The sequence below is a fragment of the Homarus americanus genome, unplaced genomic scaffold (assembly GCF_018991925.1).
Source record: "Homarus americanus isolate GMGI-L3 unplaced genomic scaffold, GMGI_Hamer_2.0 scaffold16430, whole genome shotgun sequence".
Taxonomy (NCBI): Eukaryota; Metazoa; Arthropoda; class Malacostraca; order Decapoda; family Nephropidae; genus Homarus; species Homarus americanus.
Genome location: NW_024729259.1, coordinates 501,089 through 528,936, shown reverse-complemented (window position 1 = coordinate 528,936; position 27,848 = coordinate 501,089). Strand labels below are relative to the sequence as shown.

General features: G+C 46.1%; 1 protein-coding gene across 2 annotated transcripts in view; it reads right to left on the bottom strand.

Annotated features, from left to right (window-relative positions):
• Positions 1-27,848, bottom strand: part of LOC121866368 — a 107,976-nt gene that overhangs the window by 33,982 nt on the left and 46,146 nt on the right. For both annotated transcript variants that reach the window (XM_042365990.1, XM_042365991.1), the window contains exon 3: positions 16,010-16,194. In XM_042365990.1, the coding sequence (XP_042221924.1) occupies positions 16,010-16,194 (185 nt within the window). The remainder of the gene's footprint in view (positions 1-16,009; positions 16,195-27,848) is intronic.

Below are 27,848 nucleotides of genomic sequence, written 5' to 3'. Positions count from 1 at the left end.
AATACATTTTCAAAGAGTTTATTCAGATATTTAATAAATTTTCAGAGTTTATTCAGATATTAAATACATTTTCAAAGACTTTATCCAGATATATAATAAATTTTCAAAGAGTTTATAGAAAAATTAAGGTGTGTTCTCTAACTTACCTGTGGAGGAGACTTACCTTACTTCCTCGCGCGTCAGAGTCAGCTGTTGGCTCCTTCAGGTGTACGAGCGATGCCTCTCTCTCTCAGGTGATTGTTTACAAGGGTTAAATATTGTTGATGTAGAATTAGGTGTTTCAGTCGGCATAAGGAAGAGAGAGAGAGAGAGAGAGAGGTCTTTTAAAGCACTATCCACCAGTTCTTTAGTTTCAAGTGCCTCAAAGACCATCTACCAAGTCTGAGTATTTTGTTTTTAAGTTAGACAAAATATCTTAAAGTATTTGAGTAGATAAAATTTTAAAAGACTTGTAGGTAAATAACATCAACACTGGTCGAGTTCTGAAGACACCTAATTCTTGACAACAGAGGAGAGGTTTTATCTTACTACAGAGACTATTACAGTTTTAAGTTTGGATGCATTATTTTTTTTAGGGTTTAATGGAATTCTTATTGTTTATTGAGGTTCAGGTGTTCACTTTTAAATGATCATCTTCGTTTAGTGTTTAAATATTTATTCTTGTTTTTTATTTGTTTTTATTTGTTTACTTTGTTGAGGGAAGGAGAGATTGTTTTTGTTTTTAAGTTAAGGCTTTTGTTTAGAACAGTTATGAGAACAATGATGTAATGTGTGAGTGTGTGTGTGTGTGTGTGTGTGTGTGTGTGTGTCATTACTTGAGGTTGAGTTTACTGAAGTGTATCAGCAGCACTGTTGATGGATGTCATTATCATTATCATTATCATCATTATCATCATCTACTTAGTTTGTTTATTGCTTTTTTTTATTTTCTCGTCTTAGTTACTTGGTCGACCATCCCAGGCAAGAGCTTCACACTCTTATTAACTCCTTGATAACAATAACTGAACCCGTTGAGGACGACAAGTCAAGCCATCGTCTACACTACAAGATCTTAATTCTCAGAGGAATGTCATCTTCCTCAAGGGGTTAAATTATCATTTGGTTTAGCTAAAGGTTTAGTTTAGGGTTTGAGACACACTTTATATGACATCAAGTTTAATTCCGAATTTTTACAAAAGCAGATAGGCGATCATTGTACAAGGCAGCGTAGAGACGCGTGGTGCCGAGGGTGGCACTCAGACAGCTTAGTAACCTCCCGGGTCCTGGAGTGTTTGTCGGTATGTCAACATAGAGCGTCTCGGGTCACAGCTGAGATAGTAAATAAAAAGTTCACCCCTAAAGCACTTAAGACAGTTAGCCCGCAAAACACAGGTGGAATTCTACTACAGAATGATGACATAAAAAGTAACAAGAATTTATCACATTCATAAGTTGTCAACAGTAATTATGATCAGTTATCACCACTGCTGGCAACCTCACTCATGGCTACCACAAGCACAGACCGGTATGAGGTGGCGGTGGTGTGGGGAGGTGATGGCACAATGTGGCCCGCGGGCCGGGTGTGGCCTGTGGCCTGCACAGGACGCAGGGAGGCGGCCACCATCGCCCACAAGGTTAGTGCCAGCAGCAGCCAGGCGGGCGTGGGTGGTCGGAGCATGACAGGTTCCCCGCCCCCGGCTGAATCCAGCAGCCGGGGGAAGGAGAAGTCAGGTCAGGTCAGGCCAGGTCGTTTACTGTTTGTAGTAAGGATTCATTGCCTCTACGGACTTGGAAGGTGCCATGGATCTCAGCCTGAGGCAGGTGACCGTAGCCACCAGCACTGCGGTGATCAATAACAGAGAGAGGAGCAGAAGGCCGATGGTGAAGGAGGCCGTCGGGAGACACACGCTGTGGGCCTGGCGGGACACGGGAGCCGTGGGGAAGGTGAGGTCGTTGGCACCTACAACGCGGAACCCTCGTACCATGGAAATCGTGTTCCTCTGGGGTGGAGGGGGAGGGGGGAGGGCCACGTCACGGCGGCGTCGAGGCTGGTTCTTGAGCTCTGCCAATACTTCAGGGCTCAGTCGTGTACCATACGGGGGACGACGACGACGAGTTCCACTTGGGCGGTTTTGCCAGGCATGGAAGGCGTGGTTCTCTAGGTTAGGCGTGGTAGAGGGTGGTTGTGTAGTGGGCTGACACTGTGGGCGGGGGTCACGGGGGCCAGAACAGGGCGCCTCCGTCACACAGCGCGGGTGGCTAGGGTTCCTGTTACAGCACTGAGTGGATCCAGGGTCCCTGACACACGGGTCAGGTCTTGGTGTGGTAGTGGTGGGGCATTGAGGATGGGAAGGATTCTTAGCACAGCACTGGAATGATCCAGGACTCCTTACACAAGGATCGGGTCTTGGTGTGGTAGTGGTGGGGCATTGAGGATGGGAAGGATTCTTAGCACAGCACTGGAATGATCCAGGACTCCTTACACAAGGATCGGGTCTTGGTGTGGTAGTGGTGGGGCATTGAGGATGAGAAGGATTCTTAGCACAGCACTGGAATGATCCAGGACTCCTTACACAAGGATCGGGTCTTGGTGTGGTGGTGGTGGGGCATTGAGGATGAGAAGGATTCTTAGCACAGCACTGGAATGATCCAGGACTCACCCACACACAGGATCCGGGTCTTGGTGTGGTGGTGGTGGGGCATTGTGGATGAGAGATTCTTAGCACAGCACTGGAATGATCCAGGACTCCTTACACAAGGATCGGGTCTTGGTGTGGTAGTGTGGTGAGGATGAGAGGATTCTTAACTTTGGCACTGGAATGATCCAGGACTCTCACTTTACACAAGGATCGGGTCTTACAGGTGTGGTGGTGGTGGTGGGAGCGTGTGGATGGGGAAAGTTCTGTGGCAGCACTGGAATGATCTGGGACTCCTCCACAAGGATCGGGTCTTGGTGTGGTGGTGGTGGGGCATTGTGGATGGGAAGGATTCTTAGCACAGCACTGGAATGATCCAGGACGCCTTTCACAAGGATCGGGACTTGGTGTGGTAGTGGTGGGGCATTGAGGATGGGAAGGATTCTTAGCACAGCACTGGAATGATCCAGGTCTCCTTACACAAGGGTCGGGTCTTGGTGTGGTAGTGGTGGGGCATTGAGGATGGGAAGGATTCTTAGCACAGCACTGGAATGATCCAGGACTCCTTACACAAGGATCGGGTCTTGGTGTGGTAGTGGTGGGGCATTGAGGATGAGAAGGATTCTTAGCACAGCACTGGAATGATCCAGGACTCCTTACACAAGGATCGGGTCTTGGTGTGGTGGTGGTGGGGCATTGAGGATGAGAAGGATTCTTAGCACAGCACTGGAATGATCCAGGACTCCTTACACAAGGATCGGGTCTTGTGTGGTAGTGGTGGGCATTGTGGATGAGAAGGATTCTTAGCACAGCACTGAATGATCCAGGACTCCTTACACAAGGATCGACTGGTGGTAGTGCTAAAGCATTGTGGATGGGAAGGATTCTTAGCACAGCACTGGAATGATCCAGGACGCCTTTCACAAGGATCGGGACTTGGTGTGGTAGTGGTGGGGCATTGTGGATGAGAAGGATTCTTAGCACAGCACTGGAATGATCCAGGACTCCTTACACAAGGATCGGGTCTTGGTGTGGTGGTGGTGGGGCATTGTGGATGGGAAGGATTCTTAGCACAGCACTGGAATGATCCAGGACGCCTTTCACAAGGATCGGGACTTGGTGTGGTAGTGGTGGGGCATTGAGGATGAGAAGGATTCTTAGCACAGCACTGGAATGATCCAGGACTCCTTACACAAGGATCGGGTCTTGGTGTGGTGGTGGTGGGGCATTGTGGATGGGAAGGATTCTTAGCACAGCACTGGAATGATCCAGGACGCCTTTCACAAGGATCGGGACTTGGTGTGGTAGTGGTGGGGCATTGAGGATGAGAAGGATTCTTAGCACAGCACTGGAATGATCCAGGACTCCTTACACAAGGATCGGGTCTTGGTGTGGTGGTGGTGGGGCATTGTGGATGAGAAGGATTCTTAGCACAGCACTGGAATGATCCAGGACTCCTTACACAAGGATCGGGTCTTGGTGTGGTGGTGGTGGGGCATTGAGGATGAGAAGGATTCTTAGCACAGCACTGGAATGATCCAGGACGCCTTTCACAGGATCGGGTCTTGGTGTGGTAGTGGTGGGGCATTGTGGATGGGAAGGATTCTTAGCACAGCACTGGAATGATCCAGGACTCCTTACAAGGATCGGGTCTTGGTGTGGTGGTGGGCATTGAGGATGAGAAGGATTCTTAACACAGCACTGGAATGATCCAGGACGCCTTACACAAGGATCGGGTCTTGGTGTGGTGGTGGTGGGGCATTGAGGATGAGAAGGATTCTTAGCACAGCACTGGAATGATCCAGGACTCCTTACACATGGATCGGGTCTTGGTGTGGTAGTGGTGGGGCATTGTGGATGAGAAGGATTCTTAGCACAGCACTGGAATGATCCAGGACTCCTTACACAAGGATCGGGTCTTGGTGTGGTAGTGGTGGGGCATTGTGGATGAGAAGGATTCTTAACACAGCACTGGAATGATCCAGGACGCCTTACACAAGGATCGGGTCTTGGTGTGGTGGTGGTGGGGCATTGTGGATGAGAAGGATTCTTAACACAGCACTGGAATGATCCAGGACTCCTTACACAAGGATCGGGTCTCGGTGTGGTGGTGGTACAGGCAGGATGATTAGGATTCTTGGCGCAACACTGAGGTAAGTTAGGCTTTGTAAGACATGGGTTAATGGGAGGCGGGCGTGGAGTAGTGGTAGAGTATAAACGGGACTCAGGGTCTTCACACACTTTGGGACAGCCACCCTTACACAGTTCCACTTCGCAGGATAAATACACGTCCATCTTGTCTGGGAACTTGAAGGCAAAGAGAGAGGCGTAGGCAATGATGTCGGCCCCAGTTGTACCGGTGTCGAGGGTGCGGGTGAAGTGACTCATCAGCTTTGGCTTTAAGAGACAACCTTTTTCGTCGATTAGCTGGAGTCTGGTCGTCCTCTCATCCTCCATGTCCTCTGAGTCATAAGCGAAGCAGTTCTTGACCAGCATGTCGAACTCTGACCCACCATCCTTGGAGTGAATCACGACTGATAACTCCTCACCCATCTTTACAATGCCATCGAGAGAGTTAGAGAACGGCCCCTTCCCGAGTTGAATGTCCATCCAGCACATAATGTCGTCCCCCGAGTACCTCACTTCTTTGGCCTGTAGCATGTCGACGGCGAAGGGGCGGAAGGTAATGAGCTTCTCCATCCTCGTCGACCAATCACAGGTAATCTTGCGCGCCGTGTCCCACAGTTCCTGCACCAACTCCTCGTTCTGAATCATGATCATGTTCTCGAAGCCGGTGCTGTCGTCGTCGTCGTTATCGAAGGTCCTGGTGCCGCAGCCCGTCATGGGGATGGTGAAGGTGTATGAGGTCTGGCCGGAGTTAGCCCGGACGTAGCTGTGCGGGGAGAGACTGTCAACACTTGGCTCCACCAGCACGTATCTGAGTCATGTCTCATCTCCTTAAGGATCTGTTTAGCTAAGATATATCTCACAGAAAAAAAAAGGATAGAATAAAATTAAGAGCATCAGACTTACCTGTTATGTAGACTCAACATGAAAGGAAAGTATTAGAAGGAACGTCACCGTGTGTGTCTGGCGTCGGTCAAGGTCCGTAGTGATGGGCCGAGCAAGAGGTTTACCAACAGTCATACAGACAAATCATCATTACAAAGATATATATAGAGAAAAAAATAATTAATATGGCCATAACGAAAACAAAGCGTGATGGAGAAGCAAAGAAGAGTGTGATAACAAACTTAAGGGATTAAATTGTTGGCTTAAAGTGACCGTAGATGCTGCAGGAAGCATAAGACGGAGCTCGCGATTATTTACTTACCACCAGGGTATTGTCATCAAGGTATGATTATAAAGGTATGATTATCACGGTATTATCATCCTAATACTTGTTATTACATAAGCGTAAACAAAAGGAAAAACTAGTGACAATGAACTTCTAGATCAACTAATTACTACAGAACTTCACACCAGTATCTTACATAGTATTTGGACTAGTCAAATTCTATGATATATATATATATATATATATATATATATATATATATATATATATATATATATATATATATATATATATATATATATATATATATATATATATATATATATATATATATATATAACGTTTGTGACGTAATGATTAAAGAACAAAAAATAACGTGTTAAAATTTTTATCTCCAATATACAAATTGTTGCAGCGTTTGTCTTAGTAACGCATTTTGTTCACTACGCACTAACGGATTTCAGTAACAAGTAATTTAAGGACAACAGGTGAGCGGAGGGTGCGGAGCGAGATGCAGACAACGTAAGACTAGTGGTCGTACCAAGACTTGCTATCGTCATAAGATCCTCGCTGGCGGATGTAGAGGACGAGAGCTGCCGTGGTGGACAACAGGAGGAGGAAGAGGAGAGTTAACATGGAGGGCGCGAACACGGTCATAGGGAAACAGACTGCGCCCAGAGGATCAGTGTAGACCGAGGTTATCCCCGTCTGTGGCTGGGCCTCTGGGAGATTGTTGACAGGGGAAGGGAGATCACTGGGGGCTACAACAGAGAGGGCACGAGACAGTCTTATGGGCACCTTCTCGATAAGCGGCCTCTTTCCTGCCGGTGTCCAACTGGGAGATCGAGCTGACCTGGACTTCGGGGAGGAGTCTTCGGTTTCTCTTTTAAGGCGATCACCGAAGACTCGACCTCGCCGTCCATCGCCGCGCTGGAAGTGGAAACTGTGGAAGGCGTGATACCGAGATTCTCCTTCCCATTCTTTCCCAGTTGGCTCAGGTTTAGGCTGTGCCGGCGCTGGCAACAACTGCTTGCCTTGCTTTGGTCTCGTAGTTGCGGGTTTGGGTTTGAGTACGGGGCCAGGAACTCTAGGTCCAGAGCGTGGGGTGGGTTTTTGGACTGGCGCCTGGGTAGGGGAGGGGCGTGGGGTGGTGGGACGTCGAGTAGTTTGTGTTACTGGGAATAACTGGAAGTTCTGTGCGGGAACGAGGTCTGGCTGGTTTGTGGTAGGTTTAGGTGTTTGAGGTTGGGTGGGCCTTGGGCGTTTGTTAATAGGCCTAGGGCGTCTGGGTCTAGGAGTAGACCTTGGACGTGGGACTGCAGTCCTAGGAGAAGACTTCGGACGTTTGGTCGTAGGCCTGACAGTAGATTGAGAAGGTGAAGGAGTAACTATGAAATTAGACTTAACAGCACTTCCAGATATGGGCCGAGGACAGCGAGGATCTGGGGAACCTTCATAGCATATAGGACCAGCTGTTGTGGTAGGTGACGGGGTGGTGAGTTGAACACAGCTAGGATCAATACTACCCGGGAAACAGCGGGGCTTGGGTGTACGAGGTTTAGGACACCTCGGATCAAGTGAACCCACGAAGCAGCGAGGAGGAGCTGGGGTGGGGGAGGGTTTGGGGCACCGGGGATCAGTTGAACCTGGGTAACAACGGGGCGGGGCAGGGATAGTGGAGGGTTTGGGGCACCTTGGGTCTGTTGAACCTGGGGCACAACGTAAGGGGCAGGGGTAGTGGAGTGGCTTGGGGCACTCTGGACTGAAGTTGAACCTAGGTAACAAACGGGGCGGGCAGGGGTAGTGGAGGTTTGGGGCACCTGGAAGTCTGTTGAACCTGGGTAACAACGGGGCGGGGCAGGGGTAGTGGAGGGTTTGGGGCACCTGGGATCAGCTGGAACCTGGGTAACAACGGGCGGGGCAGGGGTAGTGGAGGGTTTGGGGCACCTTGGTCTGTTGGAACCTGGGTAACAACGGGGCGGGGCAGGGGTAGTGAGGGTTTGGGGCACCTGTTCAAAGGAACTCTGGATAACACCCAAGGGGCAGGGGTAGTGGTGGGTTTGGGCACCTGGGACTGAAGCTAACCTAGGTAACAACGGGCGCAGGGGCAAAAGGTTTGGGGCAACTGGGGGTCGGTTGGGAACCTGGGCAGCAACGGGCGGGCAGGGGTAGTGAGGGTTTGGGGGCACCTGGGGTCAGCTGAACCTGGGCAACAACGGAGCGGGGCAGGGTAGTAAGTTTGGGGCACCTGGGGTCAGTTGAACTTGGGTAACAACGGGCGGGCAGGGTAGTGGTGGGAAGTTTGGGGGGCACCTGGGGATCAGTTGAACCTGCAACAACGGAGCGGGGCACGTAGTAAGTTTGGGGCACTTGGGGTCAAAGGAACTGGGTAACAACGGGCGGGGCAGGGGTAGTGGAGGGTTTGGGCACCTGGGATCAGTTGAACCTGGGCAAACACGGGCGGGGCAGGGTAGTGGAGGGTTTGGGGCACCTGGGATCAGTTGAACCGGGTAACAACGGGGCGGGGCAGGTAGTGGAGGAAGCCAAAGCACCGGGGTCTGCTGAACCCGGGATAACAACGGGGCGGGGCAGGGTAGGTGGGGTTTGGGTGCACCCTGGGGTCTGTTGAACCTGGATAACAACGGGCGGGGCAGGGGTAGTAGGTTTGGGGCACTCTGGGTCAGCGAACCCGGCAACAACGGGCGGGCAGGGGTAGTGGTGGGGTTTGGCACCCAGGGTCTGCTGAACCTGTAACAACGGGCGGGGCAGGGTAGTGTGGGTTTGGGGCACCCGGGCCGTTGAACCTGCAACAACGGAGCGGGGGCACGGGCAGTAAAAGCCGGGCACCTGGGGTCAGTTGAACCTGGGTAACAACGGGCGGGGCAGGGTAGTGGAGGGCCAAAGCACCTGGGTCTGTTGAACCCAAACAACGGGCGGGGTGTGGGTAGTGGAGGGTTTAGCACCTGGGGTCAAAGGAACCTGCAACAACGGGCGGGGCAGGGGTAGTGGAGGTTTGGGGGCACCTGGGGTTCAAGGAACCCGGAACAACGGGCGGGGCAGGGGTAGTGGTGGGGTTTGGGGGCATTTGGGGTCAGTTGAACCTGCAACAACGGAGCGGGCAGGGGTAGCAAGTTTGGGGCACCTGGGCTCGGGGTTGAACCTGCAAACAACGGGTGGGGCAGGTGGTAGGTTTGGGGCAATCAAAATGCTGAAACCGGGTAACAACGGGCGGGGCAGGGGTAGTGGTGGGTTTAGCACTGGGGTCAGTTGAACTTGGGTAACAACGGAGCGGGGCAGGGGTAGTAAGTTTGGGGCACCTGGGGTCAGTAGATCCAGGATAACAAGAGGGACGGGATGTAGTGGGCGCTGGACATCGAGGATCTATCAGCCCCGGGGTACAGCGGAAGGGCGGCCTACTTGGAGGGGGGGCAGGAGTGGAACTGATATATGGACCCTGTCGAGGAATAGGTGTGGTTGTCGGTAAACAGCGAGGATCTTTACTTCCAAAACCGCAGACATAGGTTGAAGGACGACTCTGTTGGGGGAATTTAACCTGACACTCGGGATCTTGAGAACCTGGAGTGCATTTCGGAACACTAGGGACGGTGGGTAAAGGGATGGTAGGTCCAGCGCACCTCGGGTCGGTGGATCCCGGGTAACACAAGGGCGTGGTGGTGGGGGCCAGAGTAGTGATGGCCTCACCAAATAATGTACTGCCTCTACGGTAAGGTCCTTCCGTTGTGACAGGGGGAGAGGATCCGCAAACGTTATCACAATCTCCTTTGCAAATTTCTATGTTACAAGACATGTAAACATCCATAACATCTGGGAACTTAAAGGCCTGTATGAAAGCGTAAGTGACAATAACTTCCCCTCGGTTGTCCTCCTGGCGGCTGGAGTAGAAAGGGCTGATGAGTTTGTCCTTCAGCACACAGCCTTGCTCGTCAGTCAGCTGGATGCTCGGTGTGTTTATGTTGTCATAGTCAGGACCCCCGTAAGCGTAACAATCTTTGACGCTCACGTCGTACATGCCGTTATTGTCGCGAGCATATATCATCAGGGAGAGCGTCTCGCCGATTTTAACTACTGAGTCAATGTCGTCGGTGTCGGGCCAGCGTCCTTGTAACAAGTCCATCCAGCACTCGATGGCTTGGTCGCCCTCAAAGCGGACCTCTTGAGCGTCGAGCATTCCAACTGAGAAGGGATTAAAAGCCACAGTCTTGATGAAGTTGTCGACCCAGTCACATTTGATGGTACGTGCGACGTCCCAAACTTCTTGTACGTCTGGGTCGTTCTGAACGATGATGGTGTTGATCATGCGTGTGCGGTACTCGCTGCCTTTTCCTGTTGGGCTGCCGCTGGAGAACTCTGACGTGGACGTCCCACATCCATCACTCGGAATGACCAGAGTGAAACTGGAGCGCTCGGAGTTGGCAGCCACATACCTGACACGGACCGGTCACGTCATGTCATGGAAAAAAGGAGCAGGACTATCCCGCAGGAAGATAGGGGATGCAAGAGGGGAACAGTAGATAAATGATGGTTTAGGACAGATAAACAAGACGTGATAAAAGGAAGAGGTAGAGAGAGAGAGAGAGAAGAGCCTCCAAGAGAAAGCTGCTGCTGCTGATCCATGCTAGAATCACATTCTCAAGGACAGGTGATTGAAAGGTGTTAATAAACCTCTGTGAAGTTGTTTTTGTTTTATTGTGAGAACCATAAAACAGGATATTACCGTGCACACACGCACACACACACACACACACACACGCGCACACACACACACACACACACACACACACACACACAAGACAAATACATAAACTTCCCCCAAAATTTCCTTCCCGTGCAGTAAATATGGGATGTCGACCAAGTAACAGTGAGAGACCATTTTTGTCTCGGTAGATCAAATAACACATGACTCTTGCTTATGTCATCATCATCATCATCATCATCATCATCACCATCATCACCATCATCATCAGGCGTTATATTTTTGTTTTTTATTATGTAGGGTTTTAGACACACCTTGTAAAGTATTATTTAGAGAAAACAATAGGGAGTAAATTTTAACAATAGTTTAGGTAGGGTTTAAAAAAAAAAAAAAACTTAGGTCTACTTTAGAGTTTTAAAATGGTCTAATTTACAGCTTATTGCGGTTTACAGTCTCTCAGGGTTACTTGCTCAGACTTTTTATGAGAGAGGAAGAGATGTATTAATGTTTAGTACCCAATCTACAGAAGCTATGATAAGATTAAAGTTAGAAACACACTGGTTTAACCCCTTCCCTTCTGAAACACAACAGGTGACTGACTGGAAGCGTACTGAGAACATTTTACCATTAGTATTACCTTTAATTAAATTCTATGTCTATTTATTTACAATTCAATAATTTAATCTTTTAATTCATTGAATATTACCTTTAGTTTTTTTCTCAGTATTATTTAATGTTAATTTTAGGTTCAAGTTCATTAAGGTCCAGCCATACGTGGTGTCTTCAGAGGAAAAGAATTCATTAAGTTTTTGTTATGATGAGTCAACCAGGTAATGTGTTTATACAGGTGACACAATAACGACCAGCGGCTGTCACCAAATCTGGGATGGTTTACCCTTTGTGACGCCTCCATGAGTGTGTGACGTCTCCATGAGTGTGTGACGCCCCCCATGAATGTGTGACGCCTACATGAGTGTGTGACGTCACCATGAGTGTGTGACGTCTCCATGAGTGTGTGACGCCCCCCATGAGTGTGTGACGTCTCCATGAGTGTGTGACGCCTCCATGAGTGTGTGACGCCCCCATGAGTGTGTGACGCCTCCCATGAGTGTGTGACGCCTCCATGAGTGTGTGACGCCTCCATGAGTGTGTGACGCCCATGAGTGTGACGCCACCATGAGTGTGTGACGCCTCCATGAGTGTGTGATGAGTGTGTGACGCCACCATGAGGTGTGACGCCTCCATGAGTGTGTGACGCCACCGATGACGCATGAGTGTGTGACGCCTCCATGAGTGTGTGACGCCATGAGTGTGTGACGCCACCATGAGTGTGTGACGCCACCATGAGTGTGTGTGATGCCTCCATGAGTGTGTGACGCCTCCATGATGTGTGACGCCTCTATGAGTGTGTGACCTCCATGAGTGTGTGACGTCTGATGAGTGTGTGACGCCCCATGAGTGTGTGTGACGCCTCCATGAGTGTGTGACGTCTCCATGAGTGTGACGCCTCCATGACGTCCATGAGTGTGTGACGCATGAGTGTTTGACGTCTCCATGAGTGTGTGACGCCACCATGAGTGTGTGACGCCACCATGAGTGTGTGACGCCACCATGAGTGTGTGTGATGCCTCCATGAGTGTGTGACGCCTCCATGAGTGTGTGACGCCACCATGAGTGTGTCCATGTGTGTGACGCTCCAGTGTGTGACGCCTCCATGAGTGTGTGACGCCTCCATGAGTGTGTGACGCCACCATGAGTGTGTGACGCCCCATGAGTGTGTGACGCCTCATGAGTGTGTGACGCCACCATGAGTGTGTGACGTCTTCATGAGTGTGTGACGTCTTCATGAGTGTGAGTGTGTGACGCCTCCATGAGTGTGTGACGTCTCCACGAGTGAGTGTGTAAAGTATTCCTTCTACCCCCTACCCTCTCCGTCCCTCCCATTCCCTCCTTCACCTCCTCAAAAATTTATTAATAGTGTGTATGTGTGTGTGTGTGTGTGTGTGTGTGTGTGTATGTGTGTGTGTGTGTTCCAGAGATTATCATTTCATTCGTCTTGTCTCGTAAATCTTCGTCAAAAACAAACTAAATCTATTGGATATAATGTAAAGAAGTGATCATATAACTGAACAATGTAATTGGGAAATTGAACGATGTATACGAAAGATTTCATTACTTTACGATGATTTATTTATTTATTTTTTTTGGTAATCCTGTTCATAACTTTTTGGTAGGACAGACAGACGGACGGACGCTAATCAATAGAATCCCCCCCCCCTTTCCTCTCCCTTCCCCCACTCCTCTCTTGGGTTATATCATGGAGAGTAGGATAACTTAGTGACGTTGTGAAATACTGATAGTCTAAATACACTGACAGACAATCGTAGGTGACTTGAATGTAATATTCTGACAGTGTTACAGTATAAGCTCAGCCTATGATTGTTCCCTCAAGTTATTACACGTTAAAATGGATTTTCTCTGGGACACATACACACACGCACACACACACTCACTCAATGGAGGATTGTGTTCTTCTGTAACTACTATTACTACTACTACTACTACTACTACTACTACTACTACTACTACAAGTGTTCGAGTATCCTCCAAAATAGTCACTAAGACGTTTTTCCGCCATGACAGTTGTGTGGATCAGTGGAATTGGTGTTATGTACAGTAATAGGATCCAGTGAGTGAGGGGAGAGGGGGTGGAGGTGAGGAGAGGGGTGAGGAGTGGGGAGAGGGGGTGAGTGGGGGAGAGGGGGTGGAGTGGGGGGAGAGGGGTGAGTGGGGGAGAGGGGGTGAGTGAGGGAGAGGGGGTGAGTGGAGAGAGAGGGGGGGTGAGTGGGAGGGTGAGTGGGGGAGAGGTTGGGAGAGGGTGGGGGGGGAGGAGGGAGGGAGGAGGGCTGAGTGTGAGTGAGGGGAGGGTGGTGGGGGAGGGGGGGGGAGAGAGGGGGGTGGGGAGAGGTGGGGGCTGGTGGGGGAGGGACTGAGTGGGGAGAGGGGGAGTGAGGGGGGGGGGAGAGGGGTGGGTGGGGGAGAGGGGGTGGGTGGGGGGAGAGGGGGGTGAGTGTGGGGAGAGGGGGTGAGTGTGGGGAGGTGAGTGGGGAGGGTGAGTGAGGAGGGGGGTGAGTGTGGGGGGGGGGTGGGTGGGGGGGTGGGGGAGAGAGGGGGTGAGTGAGGGGAGAGGGGCTGAGTGTGTGTGGGGGGGGTGAGGGGAGGTTCTTCTCCTGCTAGTTACGTGGTGTGTTAAACTATTCTCTACCACTGAAGGCTTTGTTATAGGTCCAGTAAGGCTGAAGACAATGGCTCCTTCTCTCAGTCACTGTTTATATTATTTGTCTTTATATTCTTAACTTATACCGATTGAGTATATATGTATAGTGTTAGTAGACATTATCACATATTATGTACATATTTACGGGTATTATACACGATATACATGATCTTTATAGTTACTAATGAGTTTATTTATAGTATGTAATGCACACACACACACACACACACACACACACACATGTATGTATGTATGTGTTTATCATCAAATAGTGTATAAAACAAAGAGTATAATCTTACAAACGTTTAATCAACAACACTCACAACAATATCAGCAACACAGCTCAACTCAACAACACAACTCCAACTTATAACATCAATAAATTTAAGTCTCACACAGTACAACTCTCAGGTATACTCAAACAGGTATTCAACAAGTCCAATTAGTGTCGTATACCTGGAGAGAACAGCTAGATGGCCTTTTGGTTTCTATTCATTAAAATTTTACTCTTTTCACAATACTAAAACTAAATCTCTAGAGAAGGAAATATTTATCATAAGTTACTAAGGAAAAAGTTTCGTGAGAATATTTAAATTTAAAGACGATTTATTATTCTTCACATTGACTTTATTTAGCTTATGAACCAATGGCCAGGGTGTGTGTTCTCTCTAGATCAGTGTTAGGTTAATAATACAGTACCTTACATTACTACACTACAGGCAACTACAGCGTCGAGGGTCAGTGTCATCGATAATAATGGTTTATACAATTGACCTTTATTATCAAAAGTGTATGTATGAGGTTAAAACACTCTTCTTCTTTTTTTTAGCCTTGTATTAAATTTATTATTGGTCTAATTTTGAAGAAAAAAACATTGATTTATTTTTGGTGGTAAATACAGATGTTTTGGGTGTGTGAGAGACGGGGTAGATACCTGTCAAATTTCAGGTCCCTACAGGTGTCTTTGATCAGGTAATGTTGACAGTCTCCAGGCACCTCTCCACGTCAAAACATCTGTAGCGTCATGTTTAATTTTAACTCATGTGAAATTAAGGTATAATACTTGTTGTTTCTTTAAGTCAGTTGTTATATAAGTCTCGCGTCGTGTTAGTCCTCTACTGGAAGCAATATGGTGTTAGAAGTATTATATGATTAGTCTATAATACTAACTTATAAAGGGTTAATATATTTGTTTATTTGTTTAAGAAATATACATTATATAAATTGTGAAGTTTATATACAATAGAAATGTTTAAATATATATATATAGTAAAATATTAAAGAGGATTATGTTAGTTTTTATAGAAATTTATATTTAACTATACTACATACTAAAAGTTTATAATTATATACACAAATATACAATTGTTATTATTTTTAATACTAAGGTATCTACTTGTTTAAAGGTTAGTATACTTATAACCTACAGAGTATAAGGATAGTATGAGGCACTGGCACTGGTCTGGTGGTGCCACAGTAGGCGTGGGTTTCATGGTATAGGCGTGGGTGTCATATCTGGCGTGGTAGACGTGTCCAGGTTGTCATATGGGAAGGAAGGTGTGAGAGTGTTGACCAGTGCCTCAGGAAGGAGGGTGGTGACAGTGTAGGAAGGAACACCACTCTTGTTTATCATCTACAGGAACTACATACTGACAGGGTTGACAATAAGTAGAAATTTATATAAAAGAAATGTATATATTTTATAGATATAAGTAATGTTGACTTATTTTTAATGATTTTTATGGTGTTTTTAAATGTTTATAGTAAAAGAGAAAAAATATGATATATCTACTTTTTTAATGTTTTTAATTATTATTAATATTTATCAGTTTAAAATCTATATCTAAAATGTTTTTAAATTATATTTCTTTATTTTTAACTTGGCATTTTTTTTAATGTTTAGAACACACAAGATTGATAGTCATGACATATAATAATTAGTCTTGAAACAACAAATAAGACCGTTTCAAGACCCCCCCCATCAGTAGGTGTTATTACTGGAGGAGGAGGAGCAGGATGAACACTAACCTACACCTCTTATTATAAGTTCTGAGGAGGACCATCGAGGATGAGGTGTAGGTATAAGGGTAAGATCAAGTACTCACCGACACGCCGGGTTCGAGAAGTGGCCCTTACTGAAGATGACGCCGTCGAAGGGAAGAGAAAATTCTACGTTGACCGTCATACCGGACTTTTCACACTGGACGTCGAGGCTGGTGATCTGGGGCATGTTGGCCATACCCTGTACCACCTCCACCTCATTGTATTGACCCAGCTGTCCTGCAACCAGCTGAGGAGAGAAGGAAGGTTGTTGTTTAGTCTATATGTTGCTGTTGTTGTTGTGTATTTTAGGTGCTTCAATAGTCTTTCAAGCATCCTTTATTAAGTCTTAGTTTTAGGTGCTTCAGTGGTCGTGCGGGAGAGAGGGGGTCGTTGAAGCACACCGTTCATTAAGTCTTAGTTTGTATAAGCTTCTTTACACCAGTGGCCAGGGATCATTCAACACGTTACACCAATATCCACAACAAAGATTCACACCAACGTGAATATCGATATTATAAACCAAAACGAAATTAAACGACAAACTTACACACACACACAAAAAAAAATTTACTGATAAAAGATTCTTGGTTATAGTGATCCACATTTGTCTGACCTTCTAAACCAAACAACTTTTAGAACACCTGGGGGATATTTGTGCAGTCTTCTTACCTGTTAATCTTGTGTACCCAGTTTTCTATCACACGAGAGAAGATTTTTTTTTGGTAGTGTTTAATATATCCACATTCTATATCCTGCGTTATATTTTCCTATTGTAAAAGCTCGTCTCTCAAACAGCCTTGTAAAGGTCGACACCATCCTAGACTGCAACTTAAACACGATGAGTCTACAATACCCTCGTGAAAGTCGACCTTAAAAGTATAATCATTTAACGATAGAGATTATTGTAGAATTTACTTTAGGCTTCACGAGTTTTATTGTATAATTTAGTTTAGGCTTCACGAGTTTTAGGACGAATCAAAACAAAACACAAGATAAATTACTACACAAGAGAGCAGCTGAGGTTATGTTCCCTCTCACGACGGGGCGCTGACACACTCCACCGCTCACTGTTGCACTTGAGTGGTTGTAACGCATTATTGACGCTCGTTACATTAATATTACTGAAGCGGAGTGGAAGTTACAGTGACTCCATCTATTGTGAGTTTAGTGGATCTGCTAGCCAGTCACCCACCCAGCCAGCCAGCCGTCATCCAGCCAGCCAATCACCTAGCCAGACAGTCAACATGCCTCGTTTAAGCATTATGTTCTCCTCCGGCTCAACACAACACACCAATGTCGATCGAAATGCCTCAGGTAGCCAGACCATTCATTCTCTCCACCACCACTACCACACCACCACCACCACACTACCACCACACGTAAGTCAATCTTGGCAGACCCACCGAGCAACATTCCTTCAACACCTTACAACAGTCAACACTCCAGAGGTTTGCAAGTACTTGAGTGTGTTGGTGTTCTCATCGGGAACAAATCTCTCCTTAGTGTGTCTCACTGAACCGAGATTTTAATGCGAGTTATCAAGTGAGAGAGAGAGAGAGAGAGAGAGAGAGATGTTAGCCAAGACTGGAGGGTGACACACACACACACACACACACACACTCTCAGGCCCTTGTGGTCGTCCCAACCAACTATTACCTCTATTTAGTCACACCTGTTCCCTCATCTTTAAGGCTTTGAATACTTTCGCTCCTTGATACCCAGGTAACAAAAAAATGACATACCGAGGGGCAGGTAGGACAGGTAGCAAGAGGAACGTTAATAAGGTAGTCAGTTTAAGTTAAAGTAGGACCTGTGAAGTTGGCTCGGCCACACACACAGAGGGAGAGAGAGAGAGAGGTTAACGATTTTATATAATTTACGTCTCATTAGAGGTGGCCATGCCAAGGTAGGAGGTCAGTGGCTCGTGTAGGATCCCTTCATTGTTCCTGATAATCCTGTCTCGAGTTATTTTAGCCCAGTGGTGTTCTCGCTTCCACAGCTTGGGATAGTAGACCGTTTCATAGGTCTACCTGATGTTCGTTCTGTACTTCAATCTCTAACTAGCCCTTACTAGCCCTCACCAGCCCTCACTAGCCCTCACCAGCTCTCACTAGCTCTCACCAGCCCTCACTAACCCTCACCAGCCCTCACCTTCTCCTCTTATTATTGGGTCATTCGTATTGTGTAAAAAAAAATATACCAAGAATTTACACTGAGGATCGTAAACATTCCTCCAGCCTGTGTTATTCTGACCGAAGGAGCGACAAGTGAGGATTTTTTTGCGTAATACAGGAGTACAATTTCACGCCCGACTGAGACAGAAACCCCATGATGACACAGTTGGTTGAAGATGAAATGGAAAGTACATCTGGGAGAGAATAAAGGTGATATGAGACCCTAGAAACTGTAATATGTTTGAGAGATATGAGTAAGTTAGTATCCATTAGATGATTATTTTTCCATACACGATTTTAAGCATTTGAAAGTGAGGTCATACTGTTTATATGAAAGTTCCTATTGACAGTGACACATTCAAAGGTCATTATTCAAACACCTCCTACCACACACACACACACACACACAGATGTCACTTTCCAAACACAGTAGCGTCTCACAGAACAGGTGGGTGATGCTATGGGCACTAGACATACACCTGTACACCTCCTCAGACAGCTTTCCCGAGAGTGACCAAAAGCCGAGTAGGTTTTTCGCTGCACTTATGGAAGATTAATTAGCACCGTGAACCTGTTATAGTTGTAATGGTTGTTGTTGTTGTTGTTGTTGCTATTGCTTGTAGTGATGGTAGTAGTAATTTGAGTAGTTGTAATATTATTGGTAGAGGTGTTTGGACTAGTTTATGTATGTAGGTACTCGCAGATGCACACACACACACACACACACACACTCTCTCTCTCTCTCTCAGCTTTTAAATTAATAGAATAATCTTGACTCAATCTACCAGAAAGACGTCAAGCTGAGAGTATAATCTGTTATGACTTGATGCAGGCTAAGTTAGTCAACAAGAAAAGTGGTGCTACCGGGAGGCGGCGGTGATACAGCCTCAGGTGGTATGGGGACTCGGAGCTACCTGACTTACATAACCTACCTGACTAACTTAAAACACGAGATTGATCACCTGAATTCCACACCTATTAGATCTACCTTAATGAGAATCAATTAGCATAAGTTAAGGGGAATGGAATTAGACTTACAGGATTTGGAGTTCTTATAATGCCAGACGGCGGGTAAAGGCGAAGGGCGGTTCAGCCGACCAGAACGAAGCGACTGGCTGGGTAGTTTATGAGTGCTTGAGGGAAGGGATGTGGAGAATATATTTGGTGGTGGTGGGTTACGTATGAGGCCTCAGTACAGTACTTACATCTTTCCATTCATCCAGAGAGAGAGAGAGAGAGAGAGAGAGAGAGAGAGAGAGAGAGAGAGAGAGAGAGATGATAACTTTAATAACACAGGTTAGCTTAAAGTCGCCCTTGGTAACCATAGAGTGTGTGTGTGTGTGTGTGTGTGTGTGTGTGTGTGTGTGTGTGTGGTGCCGGTCCTGGAGTCTATATAGAGGAGGGTATTTAAAGGTCAGTCTAAGGTGTTTTGTAATTAGTTAAGGGGTTTCGTAAAGGGTAAGGGAGTTTCAGTAATATTTAATGGGATCTAAAATTTTCTGTAATGGTGCTTTAAGATCGGACTTACTATACGTAATAGTCGACCTTCTACCTCCTCCTTCTGTTCCTCCTCCTCCTCCTCCTCCTCCTCCTCCTCGTTCTCTTCCTCCTGTTCCTCCTCCTTCTCCTCCTCCATCAATTCTTCCCCCATCTCTTCCATCACCTCCTCTTCCTCCACTACCTCTTCTTCCTCTTCCTCCTCGTTCTCCTCTTCATAGTGCATTACAAGAGCAGGTCGAGGAAGGTAGATGTACACAAGCCAAGAGGTTGGGTAAAATCCTAAAAGTGTGTGGTAATGAAGGTGGTATTGTGGTAAATAATGTTGACCGAGTTATAAAACGATTCTTTGACTGAGTTAGGAATTGGTTTCGTTGACTGAGAGTTATACTGAAAGGGGGAGGGCGAAATATATGAGCCAGTGAAGTGTTCAAGCGGTTGAGGTCAAAGGGGTCATACAGGTAATTTATTGTGTGTTGTAATAAAGGGTGAAATGTGAGACAATGAAAAGGGAGAAAGGGAGGGATGAAGGGGAGGAAGGAGGAAGGATGGATGGAGGGAAGGGAGGGATGGAGGAGGAGGATGGGGGAAGGAGGAGGAAGGATGGATGGAGGGAAGGAGGGATGGAGGGGAGGGAGGAAGGGGATTGAGTTAGACTCTGCACTTAGCTAATCGTGTTATACTGAAGTGAAGGTAGTGGAGGGAGGAGAGGAGAGGGAGGAGAGAAGGAGTGAGGGAGAGAGGGAAAGAGTAAGGGAGGAGAAAGGAGAAGGAGAAAAGGAAGGATTGAAGGAGGGGAGGAGGGAAAGGAGAAGGAATATGAATCGATGGAGGAAGTAGGAAAGGTAGAAGAGAGGGGGCGGTAGTGTCTTGGTCAGGTCTAAGGGTTTATGAGCGAAAAGCCACACGATGATATAGCCTCCGTCTCTTACATACAGGTTTGGTAAGTAAGGTCCACTTTCATCCAAGACTCAACATTACCGGTGTGGCGAGTGAATGGTGGTGGTGAGTGAATGGTGGTGGTGAGTGAATGGTGGTGGTGAGTGAATGGTGGTGGTGAGTGAGTGGTGTGGTAGTGAATGGTGGTGGTGAGTGAGTGGTGGTGGTGATGAGTTAGTTGGTGGTGGTGATGAGTTAATTGGTGGTGGTGAGTGGTGGTGGTGGTGGTGGTGGTGGTGGTGGTGGTGGTGGTGGTGAGTGGTGGTGGTGGTGAGTGAATGGTGGTGGTGAGTGAATGGTGGTGGTGAGTGGTGGTGGTGGTGGTGGTGGTGGTGGTGGTGAGTGGTGGTGGTGGTGAGTGGTGGTGGTGATGAGTTAGTGGTGGTGGTGATGAGTTAGTGGTGGTGGTGGTGATGGTGGTGAGGGATAATTCGTTGGAGAATGGTGGTGTGGTGGTGTGTAGCGGCTGTGGTGGTGGTGTGGGCTGGTGGTGGTGTGGTGGCTGTGGGCAGGGGTGGTGACGTGGGGTTTTGACTGTGGTGATTTGGCGTCCTGTGGTGTGACTTGTGGTGGTGTGACGGTTGCAGTGGTGGTGTGGCTGTGGTGGTGGTGTGGCTATGGCTGTGGTGGTGTGGCTGTGGTGTGTGTGTGGTGTGTTTTGGCTTGGCAGTGGTTATTGGCGGCTGTGGTGTGTGGCTTGTGGGCCAGTGTGTGTGGTGTGGTGTGACGGGATTTGCGGTGGTGGTGTGGCTGTGGTGAGTGGTGTGTGGCTATGGCTGTGGGTGGTGTGTGGCGGCTGTGGTGTGGTGTGGCTGTGTGGTGGCGGTGTGGCTGTTGTGTGATGTGGCTGTGTGGTGATGTGGCTGTGGTGGTGGTGTGGCTGGTGGTGGTGTGGCTGTGGTGGTGGTGTGGCGACTGTGGTGGTGGTGTGGCAACTTGTTTTGGTGTGGCTGTGGTGGTGTAGCGGCTGTGGCTGTGGTGGTGTGGCTGTGGTGGTGGTGGTGATGGTGTGGCGTCTGTGGTGGCGTGGCAACTTGTGGTGGTGTGGCTGTGGTGGTGTGGCGCCCTCTCAACATTTTCAATCACCGCTCGGCCCAACTTTTTCTGAACACTTTTTGGTGTTGGGGGAATAAATCTAGCCTCCTGGCCCGCCCCGCGTGAGGTGTGTGTGTGTGTGTGTCTGCCACCCTGTTAGATATTTGGAGGAGGGTGAGGGGAGGGAGGCAGAAGGGGGTATGTAAGGGGAGAGGGAGGGGGAGAGTGGGGAAGTGAGAGGGGATGAAAGGAAAGCTGATATACACCTTTCCCCGTATCGAAAGTAAAACGTCAGCAAAAAATAGAAGAAAGAAAAAAAGAAATCTTGTTTATCTTTCTCCCAACTTTCACTGGCGAAATTATTTGTAATTAGTCTCACAGGTAACTCATATATTCAACACCTGCGAATTACCTGTACTGTACTGCTGAGAGAAAGTACAATACAGGGGGGGGCTCGTAAAAGAATACCCAGATTTTCCGATTTTAATATATAATCCATTTAAAATCTCGGTATAATTTTTCGATGATTTTGCTTACGTTAAATCTTGAGGAAATCACTAACTACTGAACGTGTAATTAAGGTTAAGACGAAAGAAAATGGGGAATGGAACTATGTGTTTTAGAGTATTGGTGTTATTGAAGCTTAAAGATGTATGTGAAGAGAACTTATGAACACACACACACACACACACACACACACACACACACACACACACAAACACATACAAGCAATTGAAAAATATCCAATTGACAACCTCATTATCATTACCACCACCACCACCATTACCCACCCCCATCATCACCCCCACCCCACCCACCACCACCCCCACCCCCCCCACCATCACCCACCACCCACCCCCCTCCCTCACCCTCAACTTCTGCCCCGTCACACCTCCCAGCTGAACCTGTGACCTCAACTGACCTGCAACTCTCAGAAACAGGTTTATAATGCGTCCGAAATCGTGTTCAGTTCATGTTTTCTTCTTGTTAATAATAATAGATAGTTTAGTGAAGGTTGTTCGTGGTTTAGCGTCAGAGGTTGTATGTTAATGGTTCATGTATGTTGTTAACTTGTGTTCCTCTTCTGGTGGTAGTAGTAGTTATACTGTATAGTAGTAGTAAAAATAGTAATAGTAGTAGTAGTAGTAGAAGTGTCATTCATTGTTTGACGACCTGTGTCCCCTACTTAGTGTCAACAGAAACTACCCTAATTGGTCGTTAAAGCGTGGTGACGTTGGATGTACAGGTTTATTAACACGTGACGATGATACACTGAAGAATATATCAAAGCATTTCGTACAGTGTTTTAAATTGTTTAGTTAGAATATTATCATTTAAAAGCATTCAGGGTTGAAGCAGACGAGGAAGAACATTAATGTTAAAAAATTTCCACGGACGGAACTACAGAAGTAACTCAACCATACGTTCTCTCTTATTTAACTTAACCCAACCCAACTTAACCTAATATAACCTAACCTAAACTTCCTAAGGTATTTTTAATTATGTTAGAATACGTTTGGGTCTTTAGTTCCGCTTGAAAAATAATATAAGAGTAGTTTCGTAAGCTTGATCGTGGTAGGTTTTTTTTAACATTGACATCACGGTCCACCAGGACATGTAAACCATAACAAACGGGACAGTTGTCGATTGAGAATGGTGGTGGATGGTACTTGAACTTTCTTGTTGAATTATTGAACAAAAGAAGTGCTTTGTAAGTACTGAAATGATAGAAGTGCTTTGTAAGTGTTAAAGTGACGAAATATGTAATAGATAAGTGTTCAAGAGACGAAATTAGCGACGAAATGTTATAAATGTAATGTATTAGTGTAGAAATTAAGCAATATCCAACAAAATACTGACGAAAAACAATGTACTGTACTCTGTAAGTGTTAAAGTGATGAAATAAGTGTTACATAAGTGTCTAAATGATTAAAATAGTATTACAAGTGCCTAAGTATCAAAATAAGTGATATACATAAGTGATAAATAAGTGTTTAAGTGACGGGGTCGAACACTACTCCACATACACTTAAGTCTTGTTGAAAATAAGTGATAATAGTATGTAAAGTAAGTGACTCAAAGTAAGTGTAATAACAAACACATAAGTAATAATAAGTGTTGTAAGTGGAATAATAATAAGTGTGATAAAAAGTGACAAGTGAACTAATAAATATACTATTAAGTGTAACAACAAACATAACAATACATAAGTGTGTTAAGTGATAAGTGCATTACGAACTGAAATTACAAGTATAACGATAGACTAATAACCGTAATTACAACTGCAAATTACAATACTTATGACAAATGTAATCAAAGCTAAACTATAAGAGAACACCGTAATAACAATCAACATAACAAGTGCAATAACGTAATAATAACATAATAACAAGTAATAACGAGATAATAACAGTTATTGACAACAGAAGCGACGACATCTGTGTTTACAATCGAGTGATTTCGTCAGGTAGTTAGCACCTTCTCTCCCTTCCTCAGGTAAGCTCATTAACATACCTGTCTGTATTATGATGTGACGTGTACCTGTGTAGTGATGAGGTATTGAAGCTTACCTTTACAAATACCTGATACCTGTTCACTCGTGCGTATTAATGTCGAACTGGAATCATTTTTGACTCTATTTAACTTCTCCAAAAAACTTAACAAAGGTTCCGCATCTGTAAGTTTTAATTAAGAAAGTTTGTGGTTGAACTTTTTTTTCTTTAAGTGTCCAATTACCAGTTTGAATTATAATCGGGTTTTGTTTTCCAGTTCGAAGAGATTTAACACATGAGATTAAGAGGCTTCCGAATACATTAGTTTGAATGATTTAAGTAATATTAGGTTACCTGGGGATAAGTGGGTCCCTACCGTCCTCACCTGAACGATTAATGATACTTAGTATCCTTGAAGGAGCTAAGGATTCAATCTATGTGTGTGTGTGTGTGTGTGTGTGTGTGTGTGTGTGTGTGTGTGTGTGTGTGTGTGTGTGTGTGTGTGTGTTTTCTATTTTCTGTGATTTAATTCTACAGAAATTGGGCGCGGAAAAAAGACGACATAGATAAACAGACAACAGACAGATAATTGTTGGTCAGTACTTTTGATGAATAGACTTTAACAGAAGAAAAGCATTACTCTCTCTCTCTCTCTCTCTCTCTCTCTCTCTCTCGACCAGAAGTGAAGGTAAGAGAGGCGTCAAAAAGAACTGTCGCTTCTGGCATAACCAAAACTTGTTTCGTTTATTGCTTGCGATGACCGAAGCAACTTTTGTGGCTTCCTCCCTCCCTCTTCTACCTCTCCCTCCTTCTTACATTCCCTCCCATCCTGCCTCCTACTCTCCTTTCTCCCTCCCTCCCTCCCTCCTACCCACCCTCCCTCCTTCCTTCCTTCCCTCCCTCCTTCCCTCTTTATGACCGTGGATAGGAGTGTCTCCAATTAGTCGCCTTTGCTTTTTGTTCCCCATAAGTTAATTACCATAACTTATGTCCCGTTTACGCCCGGCAGTCACTGAGGAACCCGAACTGGTAGTGAATCAGAGGGACAAAATTACCTAGAGACGGTGACGCTGAATGATCGTGTTGTAGGGAAAAGTCTCGTAAGTATTGAAACTGCGTCTAATTACAGGTATGACAGGTGTACGTAAATTAATGCCACACCTTCGAGTTTGTTTGTTTTCCTTACGTATACATACACACACATATTAAACGGATTTAAATCATCCCATACAAGTGACTAAAGAGGTTATCAGTTAGGTTAATAAAGGCAGATTTATAGGAACTAAACACAGGTAAACAACTAGACAAGGTAAACAACATAAGAATATAACAAAATAATAAGCTAAATTCTCTATTAAATTAAACAAAAATATTAAAAATATTTTCTATTACAATAAACTAAAATATTAACGCTATTTTCTATTGCAATAAACATCAAGAATAAACATTATCTCATTCATTAAGAAAAAACAAATGATGAAACAATAATCACACACAAAAAAACATTACTCAATACATGAAACAGAAATCTAAAAATCATCTCAAAAGCACAATAGCCTTCACGTCTTGAGCAAGGCAGGTAAGGTAGATTATAGTTCAAGAAGTGAATGTAAATGAACTCTCTAGTAACGATTAGATCACCCGATTGGAACTTCCCCCCTCCCTCCCTCCCTCCTGCGTCAGACAATTAGCACAGTGGTTTAATTATGACCCGGTGCCTCTAGGTCCTGTCGTGTACCGTGGCTGACTGGGAGTATAATTTGGGGAGGGAGGTAATTTGCATGAGTCTGGTTCACTGATGATTGGGCCTAACTATTGCAACAGGGAGTTAGGTAGCCATATATAGGTAGGTAAGAGGTATTCGTGGTCAGGAAGGGAAGGAGGTTCTTAACGGGGCCATCCGTAGGTGCTCACTCATGCTGGAGGTTATGGGGAGTAGCCTTTTCTTATCTGTGGTTCTTGGTTCTTGGTGGCTTTCGTTTTGGGTGGTTCGTTAAGGTTTATGACTGCTGCTGGCTAGGGCTTTTGGGGCGGCTGGCTAGGGTTTTTTTTGGTAGCTGGCTAGGGTTTTTCCGGCTGGCTAGGGTGTTGGGTAAGTGACTAGGGTTTTGGGGCGGCTGGCGGGTTTGGGGCGGCTGGCTAGGTTTTTTTTTTTTTTTGGTAGCTGGCTAGGGTTTTTCCACGGCTGGCTAGGGTGTTGGGTAAGTGACTAGGGTTTTGGGGCGGCTGGCTAAGGGTTTTGGGGCGGCTGGCTAGGGCTTTTGGCAGCTTTTCTTGTCTGTTTTTTGTGTTTTTTGTTGTTGTTTTTTGAGGTCATCGTTGTTCTCCACACCTGTATCTGGCTTGGTATCTCGGCGTGGGTCAGATTTTTAATTGTAGTGTTGACGAGGACACAAAAAACAGCATCTTTCTCACAGTGACTTTCTCCTGGGAAACGTAAAAGAACGAAGATGAGGAAGAGGAGGAGGAGGAGGAGGAGAAAGAGAAGGAAGATGAGGAGGAGGAGGAGGAGGAGAAGAAGAAAGAAGAGGGATTATATTGATTTTATAGTTGAAGGAGAGAGAGAGAGAGAGAGAGAGAGAGAGAGAGAGAGAGAGAGAGAGAGAGAGAGAGAGAGAGAGGCAAACTCAATCCTCTTCCACGTTGCAATACTCCTGAGGTCCTACCACTACCACTACCACCATCGCCAACTACCACCTTTTCGCTTCATTAACATAGGCAGGCCATTCATTGCTCTCCTCCACACGACCACCACCACTCCTCCTTGGCCAGCGTGAGAGAGGGAGGAAGGGATGACGGGAGGGAGAGAAGGGAGGGAAGGAGGGTGGTGAAAAGGGAGGTAGAGAGGGAGGAATGGCTGGAGGGTGGGAGGATGGAACGGAGGAAGGGAGGGAAGAATGGATGGATGGATGGAGGGAAGGAGGTCAGCTGCTGTCATGACCATCCAAACCTTTTCCTGTCCCACTTTCTGAAAGGTTGTGTGGCGTTGCAGCTAAGACACTATCTCTCTTAGAGCAGACACCCTCTCTTATAACGGACACCCTCTCTTATAGCGGACACCCCCTCTTATAACGGACACCCCCTCTTACAGCGGACACCCCCTCTTATAGTGGACACCCTCTCTTATAACGGACACCCCTCTTATAACGGACACCCTCTTACAGCGGACACCCCCTCTTATAGCAGACATCCTCTCTTATAACGGACACCCCTCTTATAGCGGACACCCCTCTTATAGCAGACATCCTCTCTTAAACGGACACCCCCTCTTACAGCGGACACCCCCTCTTATAATGGACACCCCCTCTTATAACGGACACCCCTCTTACAACGGACACCCCCTCTTATAGCAGACATTCGCTCTACCTCTTAACTTATTAGATTTTAACAACATATTTTTAACACCGAAAAAGAACAGCTCATTATAACTGTAATATTATTATTATTACATTTTCGCCCACCAGTCCCCGATGTGGGTCAGAGATCTGTGCCCGGGTGGCCTAACCCCATAAAAAAATCATTTAATATTAACAGAACAGATATTTAAGTTAATTTCAACACCAAACGAAATAAAAAAAATTAACATGAGTTAACTGAATGATTTAGCTTTTTATCATTGGAAAGTTTCAACAGGAAAATTAAAATGAAACTTCCTCTTGCTTGTAATTATTTAACAAGTTAATTCGTTAAGGAGAAGAATAATTATGTGGGGAATATTTCTACTTGTTTGTCTTTTTCCTCTCTCTCTCTTTCTGTTCTTATCT